This window comes from Bufo bufo, chromosome 2 (assembly GCF_905171765.1).
Source record: "Bufo bufo chromosome 2, aBufBuf1.1, whole genome shotgun sequence".
NCBI lineage: Eukaryota > Metazoa > Chordata > Amphibia > Anura > Bufonidae > Bufo > Bufo bufo.
Window position 1 is genome coordinate 50565367 of NC_053390.1, and position 18312 is coordinate 50583678.

At 42.6% G+C, this 18312-nt stretch overlaps 1 protein-coding gene across 1 annotated transcript in view; it reads right to left on the bottom strand.

Moving 5' to 3' along the window:
* ATP8B1 (ATPase phospholipid transporting 8B1) overlaps nt 1-18312 on the bottom strand; it is a 94388-nt gene that overhangs the window by 53190 nt on the left and 22886 nt on the right. The window contains exons 6-10 of the mRNA XM_040420152.1: nt 11728-11789; nt 10929-11001; nt 8346-8416; nt 5009-5091; nt 1848-2006 (exon numbers count right to left, since the gene is read on the bottom strand). Coding sequence (XP_040276086.1) covers nt 1848-2006; nt 5009-5091; nt 8346-8416; nt 10929-11001; nt 11728-11789 — 448 coding nt within the window. The remainder of the gene's footprint in view (nt 1-1847; nt 2007-5008; nt 5092-8345; nt 8417-10928; nt 11002-11727; nt 11790-18312) is intronic.

Here is an 18312-nt window from a genome sequence, read left to right on the forward strand (position 1 = left end):
AAAAGGGCCTGGAAGTCTTTCATGAGAGTAGTTAAAGGGGTTGTGCAAGAATTGGGGGGTAGGGGGGGATTTGGCAAAGCCCACTTGGCCAGACCTGTAAAAGGAACCTTACTTACCTGTTTCCCTGCACTAGCTCTCTGCTCCTTCAGGTCTAAGTTGCTCCGCTGGGCTCACTCGCTGAAAACATACGGTTTAACATTACTGCAGCCAATCACTGGACACGGCTGAGACCAGATCCCATAACAAATGGTCACATGACATAAGGGGAATCGGTCACTGCTGCGGCCAGTAATTGGTAAATTTGCAGCAGACAATGTCAAACCAGATGTTTACAGCAAGGGAGCCCAGTAGATCATCGCAAGGCCGGGAAGAGAAGGAGTGGGGAGCCAGCACTGGGAAGCAGGTAAGTAAGTAAGCTTCTATTTACAAGTCTGGCCAAGTGGGGGCTTAAATTCCCCCATTCTTGCACAACCCCTTTAAAGGTTCTAGATTTATTTTGTTGGGACTTTGATCCAGGGATTTATTCAGATTGTCATATTTGGAATTAAAAAAGGAAGGATACAAATTTTCTTCTATTATGAGGTTATTGGTGCCACGTCAGGAGAGCTCACAGATCCTCTTGAAGACCTTCTTTTGTTTCCAAATCAATAAAGTTGGTTGAAAAGAACATGGGATATGTGACAGATGTAATCGGTGGGGGTATGGGCTCTGTGAATCCTACTGATCATTAGATCACTATAGTTCACATCCATCTTGGAACCATTTAAACCGGAAGCCCTGCTATGACAGATCTATTGCTCAGTAGACACTATTGGCCTCTGAAGGACCGTGCTGATTTAATGGGATCCATTGGGATTCACTGAGGTGTCAGTCATCCAGTGGGACAACCCCTCAGCTGTCGATTGGCTGGGAAACCATTTCCTGCCCATTTTCTGTGTGTCCAGATGGCATCTGACCATGATATCAGTAGGGACCTGGCAAGCATCAGAATGGCAGCGCTGGACGATTGGTGAGTACTTGCTAGTTTAATCAATTATGCAACTTAAAAATAAAAATAAAAAAATTCCAACCAGTCAACCCTAAAGAGTTGTCCTGTCCGGACAACCTGTTCCAACAAAACAGGTCTCATGAGGTGTTACAAAGTATCCATTGAAATCATTGGGTCATCCATGTACCAGATCTTCCATGGGCAGACTAGAATTCTCAGGGCCTACCAGAGGAAATTATTCTAAAAGCCTAACTCTTATAACTTCAATACAGTTTCATAGGTTTAGGATCAAAGAAATAGACCCTAGTGGCAAGTGATGGACTCCAAAGGCAGCCTAATGAGTTTTTCTCCTGGATCTTTGGGGCTCATTATGGTATCAGAGTCTGGGGCCACCAGAGGATGTGTGGCATGTCCAACCCCATTCATGGGGACATTTCCCTTTTTGCAGTAGATGTGTGCTCCAGCCAGTGGCGTACATAGAGAAGTAAGGGCCCCATAGCAAGGATCAAATCAGGCCCCCCCACCCACCCCCCACACAGGTCAGAAGGGTTTCTGCTTAAACCCTTTTCAATGACCCTTGGGCCATTTTTCCACTGCTTCATTTGCTAAAAGTTGTTCCTTTTATAGGGTAGAGTCCTGACCAAGTTTTCACCCCCAGTAGTAGAGGGGATGATCCCAACTAAGACTGGGCCGCCTCTTGCCCTGGGCCCCATAGCAGTCGCATGGTCTGCCGCTATGGTAGTTACGCCCCTGGCTCCAGCTACTACAAGGGCATCTACTCTTTAACTCACACTGCACACTAAAGTTTATATATATATATACATCCTAAGGTATACAGTGAGATGAACGCGTAAATTACCTGCAAATATGACTAGGCCATGGCAGTAGAGTGTGTTGCGGATTTTGCAGCCTCTAAGTAAAATGTTATCATTATCAATTCCACAACTTGATCCTCTCCAGATTAATGTGCCCACAAACTTATCCAAGCGGTTATTTGGTTCCTCACATTCAACCATCCCTGAAAAATAAAATGTTAACATATAGAGATTCGCAATACACAATACACGCATATATACATGTTCACATGGCAACACCCTTATTAATACTAATCAAAGGGATTCTATCATCAAGATTTTAGCAACAGGGCTTTTCACATTAACACATCAGTCTCCTCGATTTAGTTTAAAATATACTAGTCTTACTGCCATAAGTCTTGTCATTTCTGTAAAAAAATCGCTTTTATTCATATGCAAATTACATCGCTAAGGAGCCCAAGAGGCTGTCCCTGTGGCCGTTGGAGCACAACACCGCCCACTGCAAATTATTATTCACTCCTTTCATCGCTGACGTCATTGTTGCATGCACCCTGGATCCATTCGTCAGCGCCCGTGCAGTGTCCTGGCAGCAGCCTCAGCAATCGAAGAGCGCATGCGCCAGCTGCCAGTGTGCTTCCTCTCCTGCACCTCGGTCCTCCGCTTGTCAGGGATCTCGCGCCACTCTGCTCTTCCTTTCCAGGACGAGCGAAGAGCACAGACAGCTGGCGCGCACGCTTTGTTCGCTGAGGCTGATGCCAGGACACTGCACGGGCGCTGATGAGTGGATCCAGGGTGCATGCGCGTGATTACGGCGCACCAGAACAATGACGTCAGCGATGAAAGGAGTGAATAATTTGCAGTGGGCCGGTGCTGGGCTCCAAGAGAATAAAAATGTAATTCCACAATTATCCAAATCATATTATTATTAAGATGTATACTATAGTATATAACCACTTAAGGGAAATCTGTCACATGGATTATTATCACTATTGGAATAAAACTATTGCCATGTAGAACATAACACCTCCTTCCCTGATGTACCTTTCATTCGGTGTTTCATGTTTTCTATCTTTTGAAAATCATCTTTGTATGATATGCAAATTAGGCAGGTGCCCGGAGGGGTGTTATTTTCTTTCAACGGTGCCCAGGAACGCCCCCATCCAGTGCCCAGACCAGCCCTCCAGCAGAGCCCAAGCACGCCTCTCCTGGGCTGCGACTCCATGCTCCCAGGGGTGCCGTTGCCGCTGTTCCGTTAGATTTCCCAACCCTGTGAGATTTCCCTACCCTCTTCACTTCCGGCCGCACCGGACATGACGTGAGGAGGTGTGCCGCACCGCGCAGGCGCACAACTACGGGGTAGGGAAATTTCACAGCAGAGTTAGCTGGACACTGGCCGACACTGCGCATGCGTCGGGAGCCTCACCAGAGGTTAGGGTAGGGAAAAATTACGGGCCAGTGCGCAGGCGCGGTGATCGGATGTATGTTCTCAGCTGGACACCGGCCAATAGTGCGCATGCGCTGGGAGCCTCCCCAGCAGTTAGGGTAGGGAAAAATTACGGGCCAGTGCTTTTTCCCTACCCTAACCGCTGGTGAGGCTCCCAGCGCATGCGCAGTGTCGGCCGGTGTCCAGCTGAGAACATCCATCCGATCCGATCACCGCTCCTGCGCACTGGCCCATACTTTTTCCCTACCCTAACCGCTGGTGAGGCTCCTGGCGCATGCGCAGTGTCGGCCGGTGTCTGTCCAGCTAACTCTGCTGTGAAATTTCCCTACCTAGTCGTTGTGCGCCTGCGCGGCGCGGCACGCCTCTCACGTCATGTCTGGTGTGGCCGGAAGTGACGAGGGAAGGGAAATCTTACAGGGTAGGGAAATCTAACGGAACACCGCTGCTCCTCCCGCTACGTCAATGACACAAGGTAACGCCGCCCACACTTGCCTTCAGCTTCGCCAAGAAATATTGCGTAGGCGCACTATCAAAGGCTGCCTGCATCTGCGCGTTTCATCTCCTACTGAGGGCATCAGCCTCAAATGTGTCACTGGGCATGTGCCTGTGCAGGATTTTTTCGGCAAAACTTAAGGCAAGCTAGGGCAGTGTTACCCTGCATCAGTGACGAAGGAGGTGTTATGTTCTACATGGCAATAGTTTTACTTTAATAGTGATAATCCATGTGACAGATTTCCTTTAATAAAGAACATATGCTATACTGAAGTAAAAAGAAAAAAATACTAAATACCGACCAGACTGGGGCATGCTCAATAACAATGTGGACCCAAGGACCTCAACGCGTTTCGCTCATTACGTCTTATTTTATATATATTATTCTTTACCAAGGATTTTTTCAGTGACCACCTAAAACAAGCTTGTAGATGTAGTGTGGGGTTTGGAACAGTGGTCTCCAAACTTTAGCTCTCCAATTGTTGGGGGTCTACTACTTCTAACACACCCTGACAGCCCATGGCATTCCCTAGAGAGCCACAAGTTGGAGAACGCTGGTTTAGAGCATGCAATCTTATATAATTGTCCCCGTGACAACAGTGCAGTGGAGATGTATGTGCTGAAACGGTTGTCATACAGTCAGGAGGTCTACTGATTGGAAAAAATCAGGGCAAAGACACCTAATGGTAAGAACTGTTAAAATATGAGAAACAATGACATCACCTAAAGGGGTTGTGTTATGAAACATATTTAACATTTTTTAAATGACCACCTGGATCTGAATATTTTAGTAATTTCATGTAATTAACCACATAGTCTACCCAGTGAGCTATTCAATAAAATGTATCTGTCTAGCGCCACCTGCTGTTCATTCTTTTCCTTATGTTCTGTCCGGCTCACTGTGCTGGTCGAACATGCTCAGCTTAAATATTCAACTGCAATATATATGTTCTGTTAGAAGCTGTGTGAGTTACAGGAAAAACACTGCAGCAGAAAGGACACACCCCCTGAGCTGCAGGAGAAAGGACACGTCCCCTGAGCTGCAGCAGAAAGGACACACCCCCTGAGCTGCCAGGCTAAATATAATGTAGCAGAGCAATTGGAGCAATGAATGTGGAGATCTCTGGATCTATGTGAGGTACAGGGCTGGTTCTAGCTTTGTTAGAAAGGTCATGTACTATATGATGTCTGATTTTTATTTTTTACATCAGTCATGATGCCATAACCCCTTTAAATATTATCAATTCTGTGACATAATGACCACCTCACCTTCAAATTTTGACAGTTCCTGCTCTTCTTGGAGAAATGTATCTGTTACTTCAAGGGACATCTTAAACTTCAAGTTTGTTTCACTGGAAAAAGAAATCGGACGTCAGATTTGAAGAGATTTTTAACAATTTAATTAGTCCATTTTGAAATTCAATAGGTATTCCCTTATTTTAACCCCTTGATGACCAGGCCCGCTAAGGACCCACAAAGGTGTTTTAACGACCCAAACTTTTTTATTTCTAGGGCTACTAAAATTATTTTTGCTGAATTTTTTTTAAAACACATAGGCCCATTTTATATTTTTAAAATTTTATGTGGGGTAAATTTTATAATAAATAATTTACCAATTTTATTATTTTAATATTCAAATTGACACCAATATAATTTATTAAAATGTCAGCTCTTTTGATGCCTAATATGTATAGTGAATGGGTCGGGTTGACATGGGAGATTTTTTTCTTTTCCTTTATTTATATTTTATTAATATTTTTGGTACGTAAGATGTCCCACCAAAGGGTCATAAAAGATCTCAGGAACAAAATTTACACTGCATCAAATTTTTTGGTTAATTTTGCAGTTTTCCAGCAGCTAAGACCCAGCAGCTCTGCTACCCCTGGAGATCACATGATGATCACGTGATCGCCAGAACCAATATTGGCAACGGCATTACCATTGTTGCTGAGCAGTACGCAGACTAAACTGCTTCTGCCTTCGCCTCCAGGACCGCCGTGGTCTCTGACAGTCCCTGCTAGGTTCTAGAAGCAGAAGAGTTAATGAAGCAAAGCCAAACGATGTTGCTGCAGACTCGGCACCTACACTATTAAGATCATTAAGGGGTTAAACTACGCTGATACGTAAACGACATATAAATATATAATTGGCATAAAGCACGTTGCTACTTTGTATATAAGATTCTTTCACACACACAGGCCCACGTTTACTAATGTAAGTGCACCTGGACACTATAGTAAACTTCACCCAAATTTTATGCAAATTGGCCCAATTTGCCGCATTTTCAGCACAATTCGGTGCATCTAGTTCTTGAGAAGTCCTCCCTTTACCAAAAAAGGGGTCTAGCTTCATGGGAAAGGGGGCATAGCTTAATTTGCCTGACTAATAGTTGGTATAGAGTCATAGAAAAGTGTCCATCCCTGCCCCACATTCATCATCCACGCTGAGCCCTTGAGATAAATCTGGTGCAGGTCTGGACAGCCTAAGTCTACCCCATTAGTACTGAATAGTCTACCCCACTAAATCTTTGATGCCATAAATTTAATGTGTTTTTTTCTAATTACTTTAACATAGTAACATAGTACATAAGGCCGAAAAAAGACATTTGTCCATCCAGTTCGGCCTGTCATCCTGCAAGTTGATTCAGAGGAAGGCAAAAAAAAACTGTGAGGTAGAAGCCAATTTTCCCCACTTTAGGGGAAAAAAAATTCCTTCCCGACTCCCTGGATAAACGACCCCTCTCTAGTAGCTATAGCCTGTAATATTATTACACTCCAGAAATACATCCAGGCCCCTCTTGGACTCTTTTAGTGAACTCACCATCACCACCTCCTCCTATATTTTTATTATATTACGTGTTTTCTTTGTTATTCATACATTTGTCACACCTTTTTTCTATTGTTTTTCATGTTGTAGTGAGAAACTAGATATGAGAAAAGGCCAGGAAAAATGCCATACCTAGAGCATAGTGAGTTAAAAAAAACTTCATATACCCAAAAATAGGCACAAAAGTAAAAGAATCACAAAAAAAAAAAGCTTGTTGTGTATTTTATATAGTGTTACCATATGTCAGCTAACATTGGGTCGCAGGGCTTTTTGGCAAATAGAAAATAAGCATGCAAAAAACGTGAAATTAGCCAAATGCAAATCAATTGCAGATGTACACTAAATCAGAATATGTTCTGTTGCGGATTTTGCTGTAAATTTGCTGCAGGATGCATTATATTGGATGATAACGGTGAAAATATGTTACATTTCCAGAACATAAAGAGCATCCTGTGGATTTGAAAGTTACACGCTGATTTTTTTCCTGCGATGTGTCAATGGGGCTTTGAAAATTTCATCCACAGCTGTAACATTTGTAGATAGGGACAGAAACGGGACAGTGAGCCCTGACATGGAACCCAGCCCACTTTCCAAACCTACTACTACATATCACAATCAACTACCTTATGTGTCACCCCCAATTCCTCATAGATTGTAAGCTCTTGCGAGCAGGGCCCTAACTCCCAGTGTTGTAGTTGTATATTAGCCAATTACATTGTGATGTCTTTTGTTTTGTACATGAACCCTCTGAATTTGTAAAGCGCTGCGGAATATGGTGGCATTATTATATATAAATAATATTATTTTTACTTACTTGCAGGTCAAGCCCTAGGTAGCAAGACTGCAACTGGTTGATGGTACCTATGCTACTAAGGTGCAGAAACAGACAAACACCAACAGAAAAAACACAAAGGAATCAGGCGGACAAGGCAGTATAAAAACGAGAGACAGAGAGTAGTCAAAAGACAAGCAGAGATTAAATACTAGACAGGATGCACAGTACAAATCACGTGAAATGGAGAGTAGTCAAAAGACAAGCTGAGGTCAAAAGCGCAAACAAATCCAAACAAATCCAGGAAACAGGAACCTAGCTAGTGAGCCCATACACTGGCACTGGTGTATGGCCAGGAAAGGGATTTAAATAGAGCACGGAGTCCCAGGATCAGAACCTGATAGGTTATGACTCGGAGCTCCATTAGTCAGAACACTAGCATACAAGAATAGAGCAGCTAAGCAGCCCACTGCTAGTCTCCTCCAGCACACGCCTACTGTGGGGAGAAAGAGCATCGCATCCTGCGTCACCAGGGGGCATGGCGTAGCAGCGAGTCTCTCTCGGCGTGGTCACGCTGGAGATCTCACCGCTGGAGCCCGGACAGGTACCTTTGTGACAGCAGCATTGTAGTTTCAGATTTTCAGCTGTGAGATCCCACCATGACTACAATCACTCTTAGGTTTTCTTGCATGAGATTACTGTATATTAATACGTGAAAAGTCAACACTTGAAAGAATGCAAATCACTAGAACAAGCTCTGTGCAGACACTGAACCAGCAAGGGATGATGGAAGATTTCAGCTTTGAAGCCTACAGCACTGTGAATGAGCTCTGCTTAAAAAGACATTTGTAAGGAATGACATAATTGCCATGTGACCGTGGTGTATCTCAGATGGAATATAAAATATATAAAATAGGTGTAGGTAGAAAATATATTTGGATTTATCAGCCACATTGTTAAAATTGGTTTTACTTGTAAATTTTACAAATGTGTGGTTTAGTTTCTTACCCATCAAGCTCTGCTGTTTCTACGTAGCACAAACTGTTAGGTTCAGAACTGGAGAGGAGCAGCATGTCCGCCTAGAGAACGTGGGGACAATAAACACATGAGTCAAATACTGCTGAAAGGCCTTCTTCACATGTCAGTAATTGATCAGTGATTGTGAGCCAAAACCAGATGCGGGTCTAAAACGCAAAAAAGGTGTAAATCTTTCCATTAAAACTTATCTCTGTGGAGGCTCCACTCTTGGCTTTGGCTCACAATCACTGTTGCAAAATCACCAACCAAACACTGACTGTGTGTATAAGCAGGGCCGTCTTTAATATTGATTGGACCCTGGGCAAAAATTTACTTGGGCCCCCTGGATCCTGCCTTCCCACACCCTAGCATGCAATCACGCCCTCCACCACAACACACACAAAAAATCCACACATCTGGTGGAGTACAGTGAATGACTGTAAATACTTCCAGTTCTGAAGACTCCAGCGGCTCAGGATCAGTGCTCTGGGCAGCTGGACTCAGGCTGGAAGTGGGCACCGCTCTGCAGGAAGGAGACCGGGGCTCGGCTCACCCTAGTGTTACAGTGCACCCCAGCACCCCACAGTATGCAGCATAGCACCCTATAGTATACAGCAACCCACAGTATGCAGTATAGCACCCCACACTATACAGTACCCCACAGTATATAGTAGAGCAGTATAGCAGCCCACAGTATACAGCACCACACAGTATGCAGTATAGCACCCCACACTATACAGTAACCCACAGTATATAGTAGAGCAGTATAGCAGCCCACAGTATACAACACCTCACAGTATACAGTAGAGCAGTATAGCACCTCACCGTATACAGCACCTCAAACTATACACGATACAGCACCCCACACTATACAGCCCCCCACACTATACAGTACACCAGTATAGCACTCCACAATATACAGCACCCACAGTATACAGCCACCCACAGTATACAGTACAGCAGTATAGCACTCCACAATATACAGCACCCACAGTATACAGCCCCCCACAGTATACAGTACAGCAGTATAGCACTCCACAATATACAGCACCCACAGTATACAGCCCCCCACACTATACAGTACAGCAGTATAGCACTCCACAATATACAGCACCCACAGTATACAGGCCCCCCACAGTATACAGGCCCCCACAGTATACAGCCCCCCACAGTATACAGGCCCCCACACTATACAGCACCCCACTATACAGTAGTTTACAGTATATTAGCATAACAGCCCCTGTCACCTTTTTGTGATTTCATCTTCACAAAAAAAGCTCCACAGTTAAGGCAAACTTCTACAGCAACACTCCTGGTAGAAAGGACCTTGATGACCTCATAGCCATGTGACCAGTAATATTGCTAGGTTACTGGTCACATGGTGATGATGTCATCTAAGGTCCTAGAGAATCACAGCTCTCACAGTACGCTGCCTGGAGTGCCAGCAGGCATAGCATGGCAGCACCCCCTGTGTAGCTGACAGCCTGACACCCGGGGCAGTGGCTAGCAGGGCTCAAGAGGCAGCTGCCTTGGGCCCCCCAGGAGCAACTGGGCCCGGGGCAGCTGCCCCTTTTGCCCCTTGTTAAAGACGGCCCTGTGTATAAGGCCTAAATACAAAAATCCTGAGATTTAGCAACTGGACCACAGGATGCAGGAGTATAATAGCAGTTAAATTCTTGTACTGTCCATAGGAGGCAGTATTATAGTAGTTATATTCTTGTACATAGGAGGCAGTATTATAGTAGTTATATTCTTGTACATAGGAGGCAGTATTATAGTAGTTCTATTCTTGTACATAGGAGGCAGTATTATAGTAGTTATATTCTTGTACATAGGAGCAGTATTATAGTAGTTATATTCTTGTACATAGGAGCAGTATTATAGTAGTTATATTCTTGTACATAGGGGGCAGTATTATAGTAGTTATATTCTTGTACATAGGAGGCAGTATTATAGTAGTTATATTCTTGTATATAGGAGGCAGTATTATAGTAGTTATATTATTGTACATAGGAGCAGTATTATAGTAGTTATATTCTTGTACATAGGAGGCAGTATTTAGTAGTTATATTTTTGTAGATAGAGGCAGTATTATAGTAGTTATATTCTTGTACATAGGAGGCAGTATTATAGTAGTTATATTCTTGTACATAGGAGGCAGTATTATAGTGGTTATATTATTCTACTTAAAAGCAGTGTTATAGTAGCTATATTCTGCCATGAGATATTATCACAGTAGATTTAAGTCCACAGATAGCAGTTTTAAAGTTGTTTCCTGGACTTATTTATTGATAAATCATAAATATCAGATCACTGGGCGTCTTACTACTGACCAGCTGTTTTAACAGGCTCCAGCAGAACCAGACACTGGAAAAATGCAGGTCTGTCCACTGTGTGGCGCCATTGCCTTGTTCGGGTGGTGGAGCTTGTGAAAACAGCTGATCATCTTGGGAGCCAGGAGTTGAACCCCCACAGATTTGATACTGATGACCTATCTGTAAAGTCCCAGACATTTCCCATAACAATGTTCATGGTTTTGCACTCAGTTTGCATGCTTTGTGATATTCTACTCACCGGAATAAACTCATCTTTTTTAATTCGTACAATGTCTCCCACATGAATATCCTTCCATTTGGTCTTTTGAAAGCTTTAAAGAAAATAAAAATGAAAATTTAGGTTTAGAAATGACACCTGAAGATCATTTACCTGTCAAGCATCAGAGCTATCATTGGGTATATGTGTTCATACCAGTTCCTTATAATTGCCCCTTATAAATGTGCTGACGATGATCAAACAAATGGGTAACATGGGATCTTCTGTCTTATACATATACTTCCGAGGTACACTACAAATGCAGTATGAACAGACCCTTAGGCTTCTTGCACACAAACTTATTTTCTTTCCGTTTTTTTTTTTTGCGGACCGTGTGCGGAACCATTAACTTCAATGGGTACGCAAAAAGAACGGAAGTTACTCCTTGTGCATTCCGTTTCTGTATGTCCGTATTTCCATTCCACAAAAAAATAGAACATGTCCTATTATTGTACGCATTACGGACAAGGATAGTACTGCAAAATACGGAATGCACACGGATGTCATCAGTATTTTTTGTAGATCCGTTTTTTTGCGCACCGTAAAATACATACGGTCGTGTGCAAGAGGCCGTAGTCTGCTAGGGATAGGCAATGGCATACATGGCATACAGGAAACTCCATAGCAAAGATCAGAATGTGCTTCTCTCTAAGGTTTTACCACCTAGGACAGAGGGTCCCAGACAATGAGAATTAGGAATAGTACCTATTCTATTTTCAGTTATTTTTCTGAATCCTGAAATACCTAGTTGTAGATAAACAGCAGGAGAGCGAACTTTTACCTTCCATCTTTTATAACATCACACGATCGGTTATTTATCTCATTGTCCATCTTGTGACGAGACTAGAAAAACAAGAATGAGGAATGTTATGGTTCATGGTCTTCAGATACATTATTTTACCAAATGTATATGACCCCCATTTCTATTTAGTGAGATTGGCTATTTCAGCCCCATTCATTACTACAAAAAATTGTTTCGTGACAAATTACTTCAAATGGAGGAGGTAAGTTAGATTTTTTTTATTTTTATTTTTTATACTATTTCAGGTTAAATCAATTCGCTGACACGAAGCACGAGGAAATTCGGCTTCTAGGCGAATCAAATTTATCCTAAAATTAGGATCGAATTCCACTTTGTGGGATTCGATTCGCTCAGCTCTAGTTGTCACCTTTCCAGGATGTCAGTTGATACCATATACACTCACCTAAAGAATTATTAGGAACACCATACTAATACGGTGTTGGACCCCATTTTGCCTTCAGAACTGCCTTAATTCTACGTGGCATTGATTCACCAAAGGTGCTGATAGCATTCTTTAGAAATGTTGGCCCATATTGATAGGATAGCATCTTGCAGTTGATGGAGATTTGAGGGATGCACATCCAGGGCACGAAGCTCCCGTTCCACCACATCCCAAAGATGCTCTATTGGGTTGAGATCTGGTGACTGTGGGGGCCATTTTAGTACAGTGAACTCATTGTCATGTTCAAGAAACCAATTGGAAATGATTCGAGCTTTGTGACATGGTGCATTATCCTGCTGGAAGTAGCCATCAGAGGATGGATACATGTTCTCATTCTGTTTACGCCAAATTCGGACTCTACCATTTGAATGTCTCAACAGAAATCGAGACTCATCAGACCAGGCAACATTTTTCCAGTCTTCAACAGTCCAATTTTGGTGAGCTCGTGCAAATTGTAGCCTCTTTTTCCTATTTGTAGTGGAGATGAGTGGTACCCGGTGGGGTCTTCTGCTGTTGTAGCCCATCCGCCTCAAGGTTGTGCGTGTTGTGGCTTCACAAATGCTTTGCTGCATACCTCGGTTGTAACGAGTGGTTATTTCAGTCAACGTTGCTCTTCTATCAGCTTGAATCAGTCGGCCCATTCTCCTCTGACCTCTAGCATCCACAAGGCATTTTTGCCCACAGGACTGCCGCATACTGGATGTTTTTCCCTTTTCACACCATTCTTTGTAAACCCTAGAAATGGTTGTGCGTGAAAATCCCAGTAACTGAGCAGATTGTGAAATACTCAGACCGGCCCGTCTGGCACCAACAACCATGCCACGCTCAAAATTGCTTAAATCACCTTTCTTTCCCATTCTGACATTCAGTTTGGAGTTCAGGAGATTGTCTTGACCAGGACCACCCCCCTAAATGCATTGAAGCAACTGCCATGTGATTGGTTGACTAGATAATTGCATTAATGAGAAATAGAACAGGTGTTCCTAATTCTTTAGGTGAGTGTATAACCTCCTACAGATGTTCCATTCACCTGTAAGGTCCACTAACCATGAACAGCTCAGTTATTGCTGATAGTCCTAGTGTCAAGCTGAGCTACCTTGGATCCACTTTGTCTACCATTAATACAGAACACATGCATGTGCAGTACCCCAGTGGGACACTGAAAAGATTTAAAGGCTATGGACATGTTCGGGGCAATTTTTTTTATGATTTGTGACACAGTGAGAGCTTTGGTCTGGGAAAACAGGTATTTTCCTCCCAGCATGTGCTAATGGGCTGATTTACAGCCAGGTAAGGTCAAATACCGGACCGGATTTTAAATGCCGTTCCGGGTTTTGGCAGCACCTGTGTCATGAGTTTAGTATTTGTTTTGGTGTTGTGCTGGATCCGCCTCTCATCAGGTGCACTGGGTGGAGTCATTAGTTTAAATGGCCTCCAGCTAAGTGCTCTGAGCGGATTATACTGATCATTTTGGTCTGGGAAGTTTGGAGGAAAGGTTGGCTGTCAGTTCCTGCTCTCAGAGATAAGTGGCATTTCTAGTTTGGTTGTTTGTGTCATCTAGCCCATCCAGGTTCTGTGCGAGCAGGCTGCTCCTTTCTCCCCACTTCACCATCTCAGGGAGTTCAGGGTTTTGTTAGTCCAGGCTGGTGGACACAGCACACCTACCTTTAAAGTCTGCCTGTGGGCTGAGCAGTGCAGGGAAAGAGGTCAGGGATTTACTAGGAGGTGACCCTTCCCCTGTTTCTCGTCCAGAGCCTGGTTGGTGTGTTATCGTTTATACTGAGTGCACGTCCGCCGTGACAACCTGGCTGTCATTAAATAGGCAGCTGGGCTCAGAAGCCAGGTCTCTGTGTTGGGATCTGGAAGCCTTGTGTCTGGATGAAGGCTTGCTACCTGTTTGGCGTGAAAACAGGTTGGTGCTGCTATCAGCAAGGACTCTTTGAGGCAGAATTGCCGCATGGTGTGAATTACCACCAACACCGCAAGGTGACTTTTTTTTTTAAATATGACTGCTTGTTTTGTCACTTGCCTAAAGTGTTAATAAAACACTGAACTGTTTGATCCAAAGACCTTGTTGTTGCCTCTATACTGCGTCCGCTAATCCTGTCTACCAGAGAGAGTCCCCACAGATTGCAGTTTTATTAATTCTGGGCTTCAACTGGTCTTTATTAAAAATGTTCAGCCATTTTTGAGATACAAGGGTTAAAAAAAATCACTGTGATGTTATCTCTCCCTCTCAGTCCTCCAGAAAAAAAGAAAGGAAAGAACCAGAAGATCCATAATCTGCATGGCCGAGCACTGGAATCAGTCAGTTAGGTATCTGCTGTTTAAAGGGAACCTATCACCGGGATTTTGGGTATAGAGCTGAGGACATGGGTTGCTAGATGGCCGCTAGCACATCCGTAATATCCAGTCCCCATAGCTCTGTGTGCTTTTATTGTGTAAAAAAAAAACGATTTGATACATATGCAAATTAACCTGAGATAAGACCTGTCCCTGACTCATCTCACGTACAGGACTCATCTCAGGGTAATTTGCATATGTATCAAATCGTTTTTTTACACAATAAAAGCACACAGAGCTATAGGGACTGGATATTGCGGATGTGCTAGCGGCCATCTAGCAGCCCATGTCCTCAGCTCTTTACACAAAATCCTGGTGACAGGTTCCCTTTAAACAGCAAATACCTGATTCCAGTGCTCGGCCATGCAGATTATGGATCTTCTGATTGTTTCCTTTCTCTTTTTCTGGAGGACTGAGAGGGAGAGTTCACATCACAGTGATTTTTCCGTTGTTCTGATCGGTCAGTAGAACAGAAAAATAAAGAAAAGACAGATCCTGTAAAAAGACGGATTCTGTGTATCAGTTATGCACATTTGGCATTCGTTTGAGCCATTTCCGTCTGAGACACGTTTTTTAGATGGAAAAAAACTGCAAGCAGGACTTTTTTTCATCTTCTAAAAAAACTGATCTCAGAGGGAAATGGCTCAAACAGATGCCGAATGTGCATAACTGTGTGTTTTTTTTTTTCTGTTCGTCTGACAGATCGGAAGAACGGAAAATGAAACGGTGATGTGAACTCTCCCTAATTCTCATAGAGATGAAGGTTGTCTGGAGCTTCGTCCTAGTACTCTGAGGAGTGAGCACATGTGGCTGCTTCCACTTCCTTAGCTAACACTGAGGGGCAGATCTACGGCCAACTCCTAATTTGTGCAGGGGCAGTCAGGGTTAACCCCTACTGATCCATATAAAACTATAAGGGTGCAATACAATGCATGAAATGACATTACACAACCAAAACAATATTCTAGGGGAACTTAAAAAATAACAAGAGACGTATCAAGACTGGTGGAAAGGAAAAGGGGCAACCAATCAGGTCACTGCTTTTATCTTCCACAGGGCCTCTGAAAAATTATAGGTGGAATGTGATTGGTTGGTATCCAAAGTGGCGGATTAAAGTTGGTGGAGGCTCCTGGGCATTAAAGTTGCTTACATGGTTACGGACACAATTGACACTGTGGACATCAGTTTGATACATAGTATTCCATTGTAGTTGTTGCTGCAAGAGAGCTACATCGGGCGCTCCCCCATCCACATGTTCCTATTCATTGGAGCTGACATATTCTTCACAGTGCTGTCTTATTCAGTGCTGGGAGATATCCTGCCTCGCAGCATCGTCGCGCTTTACTCACAGCCGGCGAACGCTCCCGCGTTTGTGGGTGTTTACATAGCGGTCCCGTAAGATACAGGGCCGGCCCTGTCAGCCTGTCAATGCCAGAGGGTAGAGCTCTTACCTCCGGCAATGGTGGGGCTTTGGAGCAGTGGCCCCCAAACTATAAGACTTGGCCTCATGAATTTCGTATGTTATACTATCCATTTAGTGTGATCTCTAAGGGGATAATTAAGGGGGCATTATATGGATATAACTATTAGAATCTATACCTTACTCTCTGTATGGCTCGCTTAAAAGCATATAACAGATACAAGAATAGATGAATAAAATAAAATAAAATAAAAGTGGACTAAAGCATAACTAAAAGGGGGTACATCAAATGGATTATATAAAAACCAATCTATAGTACAAATTAAATTAGATAAATGATTAAGATCGATTGACTGATGTATTTAGCTATATGCATACAGAGACATATATCTGTTTATATTCATGCTAGTTTGTGTATATGTGGTGTTATTACTTTCCAATTCGTAAAACCATAGGCTTGTTTGGAACCATGTTCATTTTGTTATATATGAATTATATAATACGAACTATATCCATTAGCCTAGAGATATAGCGGATTTGGACGATATTTTTTGGGGATATAATAGTGTGTATAAAAGGTAGGTCATCACTCTAATTATAAGAACAGAGGATAATAAGAAATAAATAAAGGGTATTTTTATTTATATGAATAAAAAATAAAATTAATCTGTCTGTAAAAAGTGCCATTTTTAATATATATGTATGTATGCGCCTATCACTATACGTATATCTCTATGTATAATAGATGCTCATATATCAGCGAAATAAAATAAGATAGGACGTGCCAGATTTTGTTTATCATCATAAAATAGTCTCGCTGATTTCATTAAGTCCCCGTGGGCTAAGCGTATCTAATTGGTATATCCAAGAGACTTCTCTTTTTTGTAAATTTTTAAAACGATTGAACGGATTCTCTGGTATGAAGTTGATGGGGGTGATTTTTATCTGGTGTTTATCTTTTTCTGGGGCGGATGCGCAATGTCTGGAGACACTACTGTCTTCGGATATTGTATCTGTGTTGATTAACGCGACAGTGGAGAGCTTGTGTAGTGCGGCCCACGTATTGTAGGCCACATCCACATTCGATAAGATATATCACATAGGTGGAGTGGCATGTCAGGTAGTGTTTTATTGTGAATATCCTGCCGTTATGATTAGAAGTGAACGATGTTTGTTTGTGATGATATTACAGCACAGACATTTTTTTGCTCCACATTTATAGCTCCCTTTTTCTGTACAGCGATTATCTATACTTTCCCCTTTTGTTTGAGTATGTTGTTTTGGTTTACTCGGGGGCTTTGATAGTAGGTGCGTGTCTATATGTGATTTTTGGAGTACTGGGGAGATGTTTGGCTAGGTATGGGTCCTGTAAAAGGACATGCCAATATTTCTCAAGACTTTTTTATATCTGTCTATTGGATGTATTGTACTGGGTGATGAACCAAACTTCTTCTATTATTTGTTGGGTGTTGGCAGTTATCGCTAGGCATTCATCCTGTAACATGGCATTATTCACAAGCTGTTTGGGGTAGCCCTTATCTTTAAATCTTTTTTCCAAGATCTTTGTTTGTAATTTAAAGTCCTCATTATTGGTGCAATTCCGAATCCTTTTACATTGACTGTAAGGTATATTTTTTAACCACTTTTTATGGTGAAAGCTTGAATAATGGAAGTAGCTGTTGGTATCTACTGTTTTAAAATATGTTTTCGTGGCAAGCTGGTTGTTTTGGCAGAAAATGACAATATCTAAAAATTCTATTTCATCTTTATTAAAATTTGGGGTGAAAGAGATCCCCCTATCAGTTTTGTTTAATGACTCACAGAAGATCTTACCCGTTTCCACGTTGCCATCCCAGATAATAAACAGGTCATCGATATACCTTTTGTAATATTTGATTTGTTTTTGGAAAGTGGGGTGATTCAGAATGAATTTCTCTTCAAATTTCCCCATAAATATAATTGCAAAGGTCGGCGCTACTCGTGTCCCCATGGCGGTCCCTTTGCACTGGTTGATAAACCGCATTATTATATATAAAATAATTATTCTCGAGGATAAAGCGTAGAATTTCGTTTGTGGAGGTTTTAATGTGGCATCATTTTCTAGGACTGTTTTAACACACTCTATTCCTAGGTCATGTTGAATGTTGGAATAGAGGGATGTGACATCCATTGTTAATAGAGCGTATGTGCAGGCTCGGACTGGCCCACAGGGGTACAGGGGAATCCCCCGGCGGGCCCCTGAGCAAGTTGGGCCCCTAGTCTCCCACCCCCTGCACAAGTGGCACATAACACATTAGACATACTGCACTACATACATATATTCAATGTACAGCACCTCAACCAGCCTATGTTCATATAA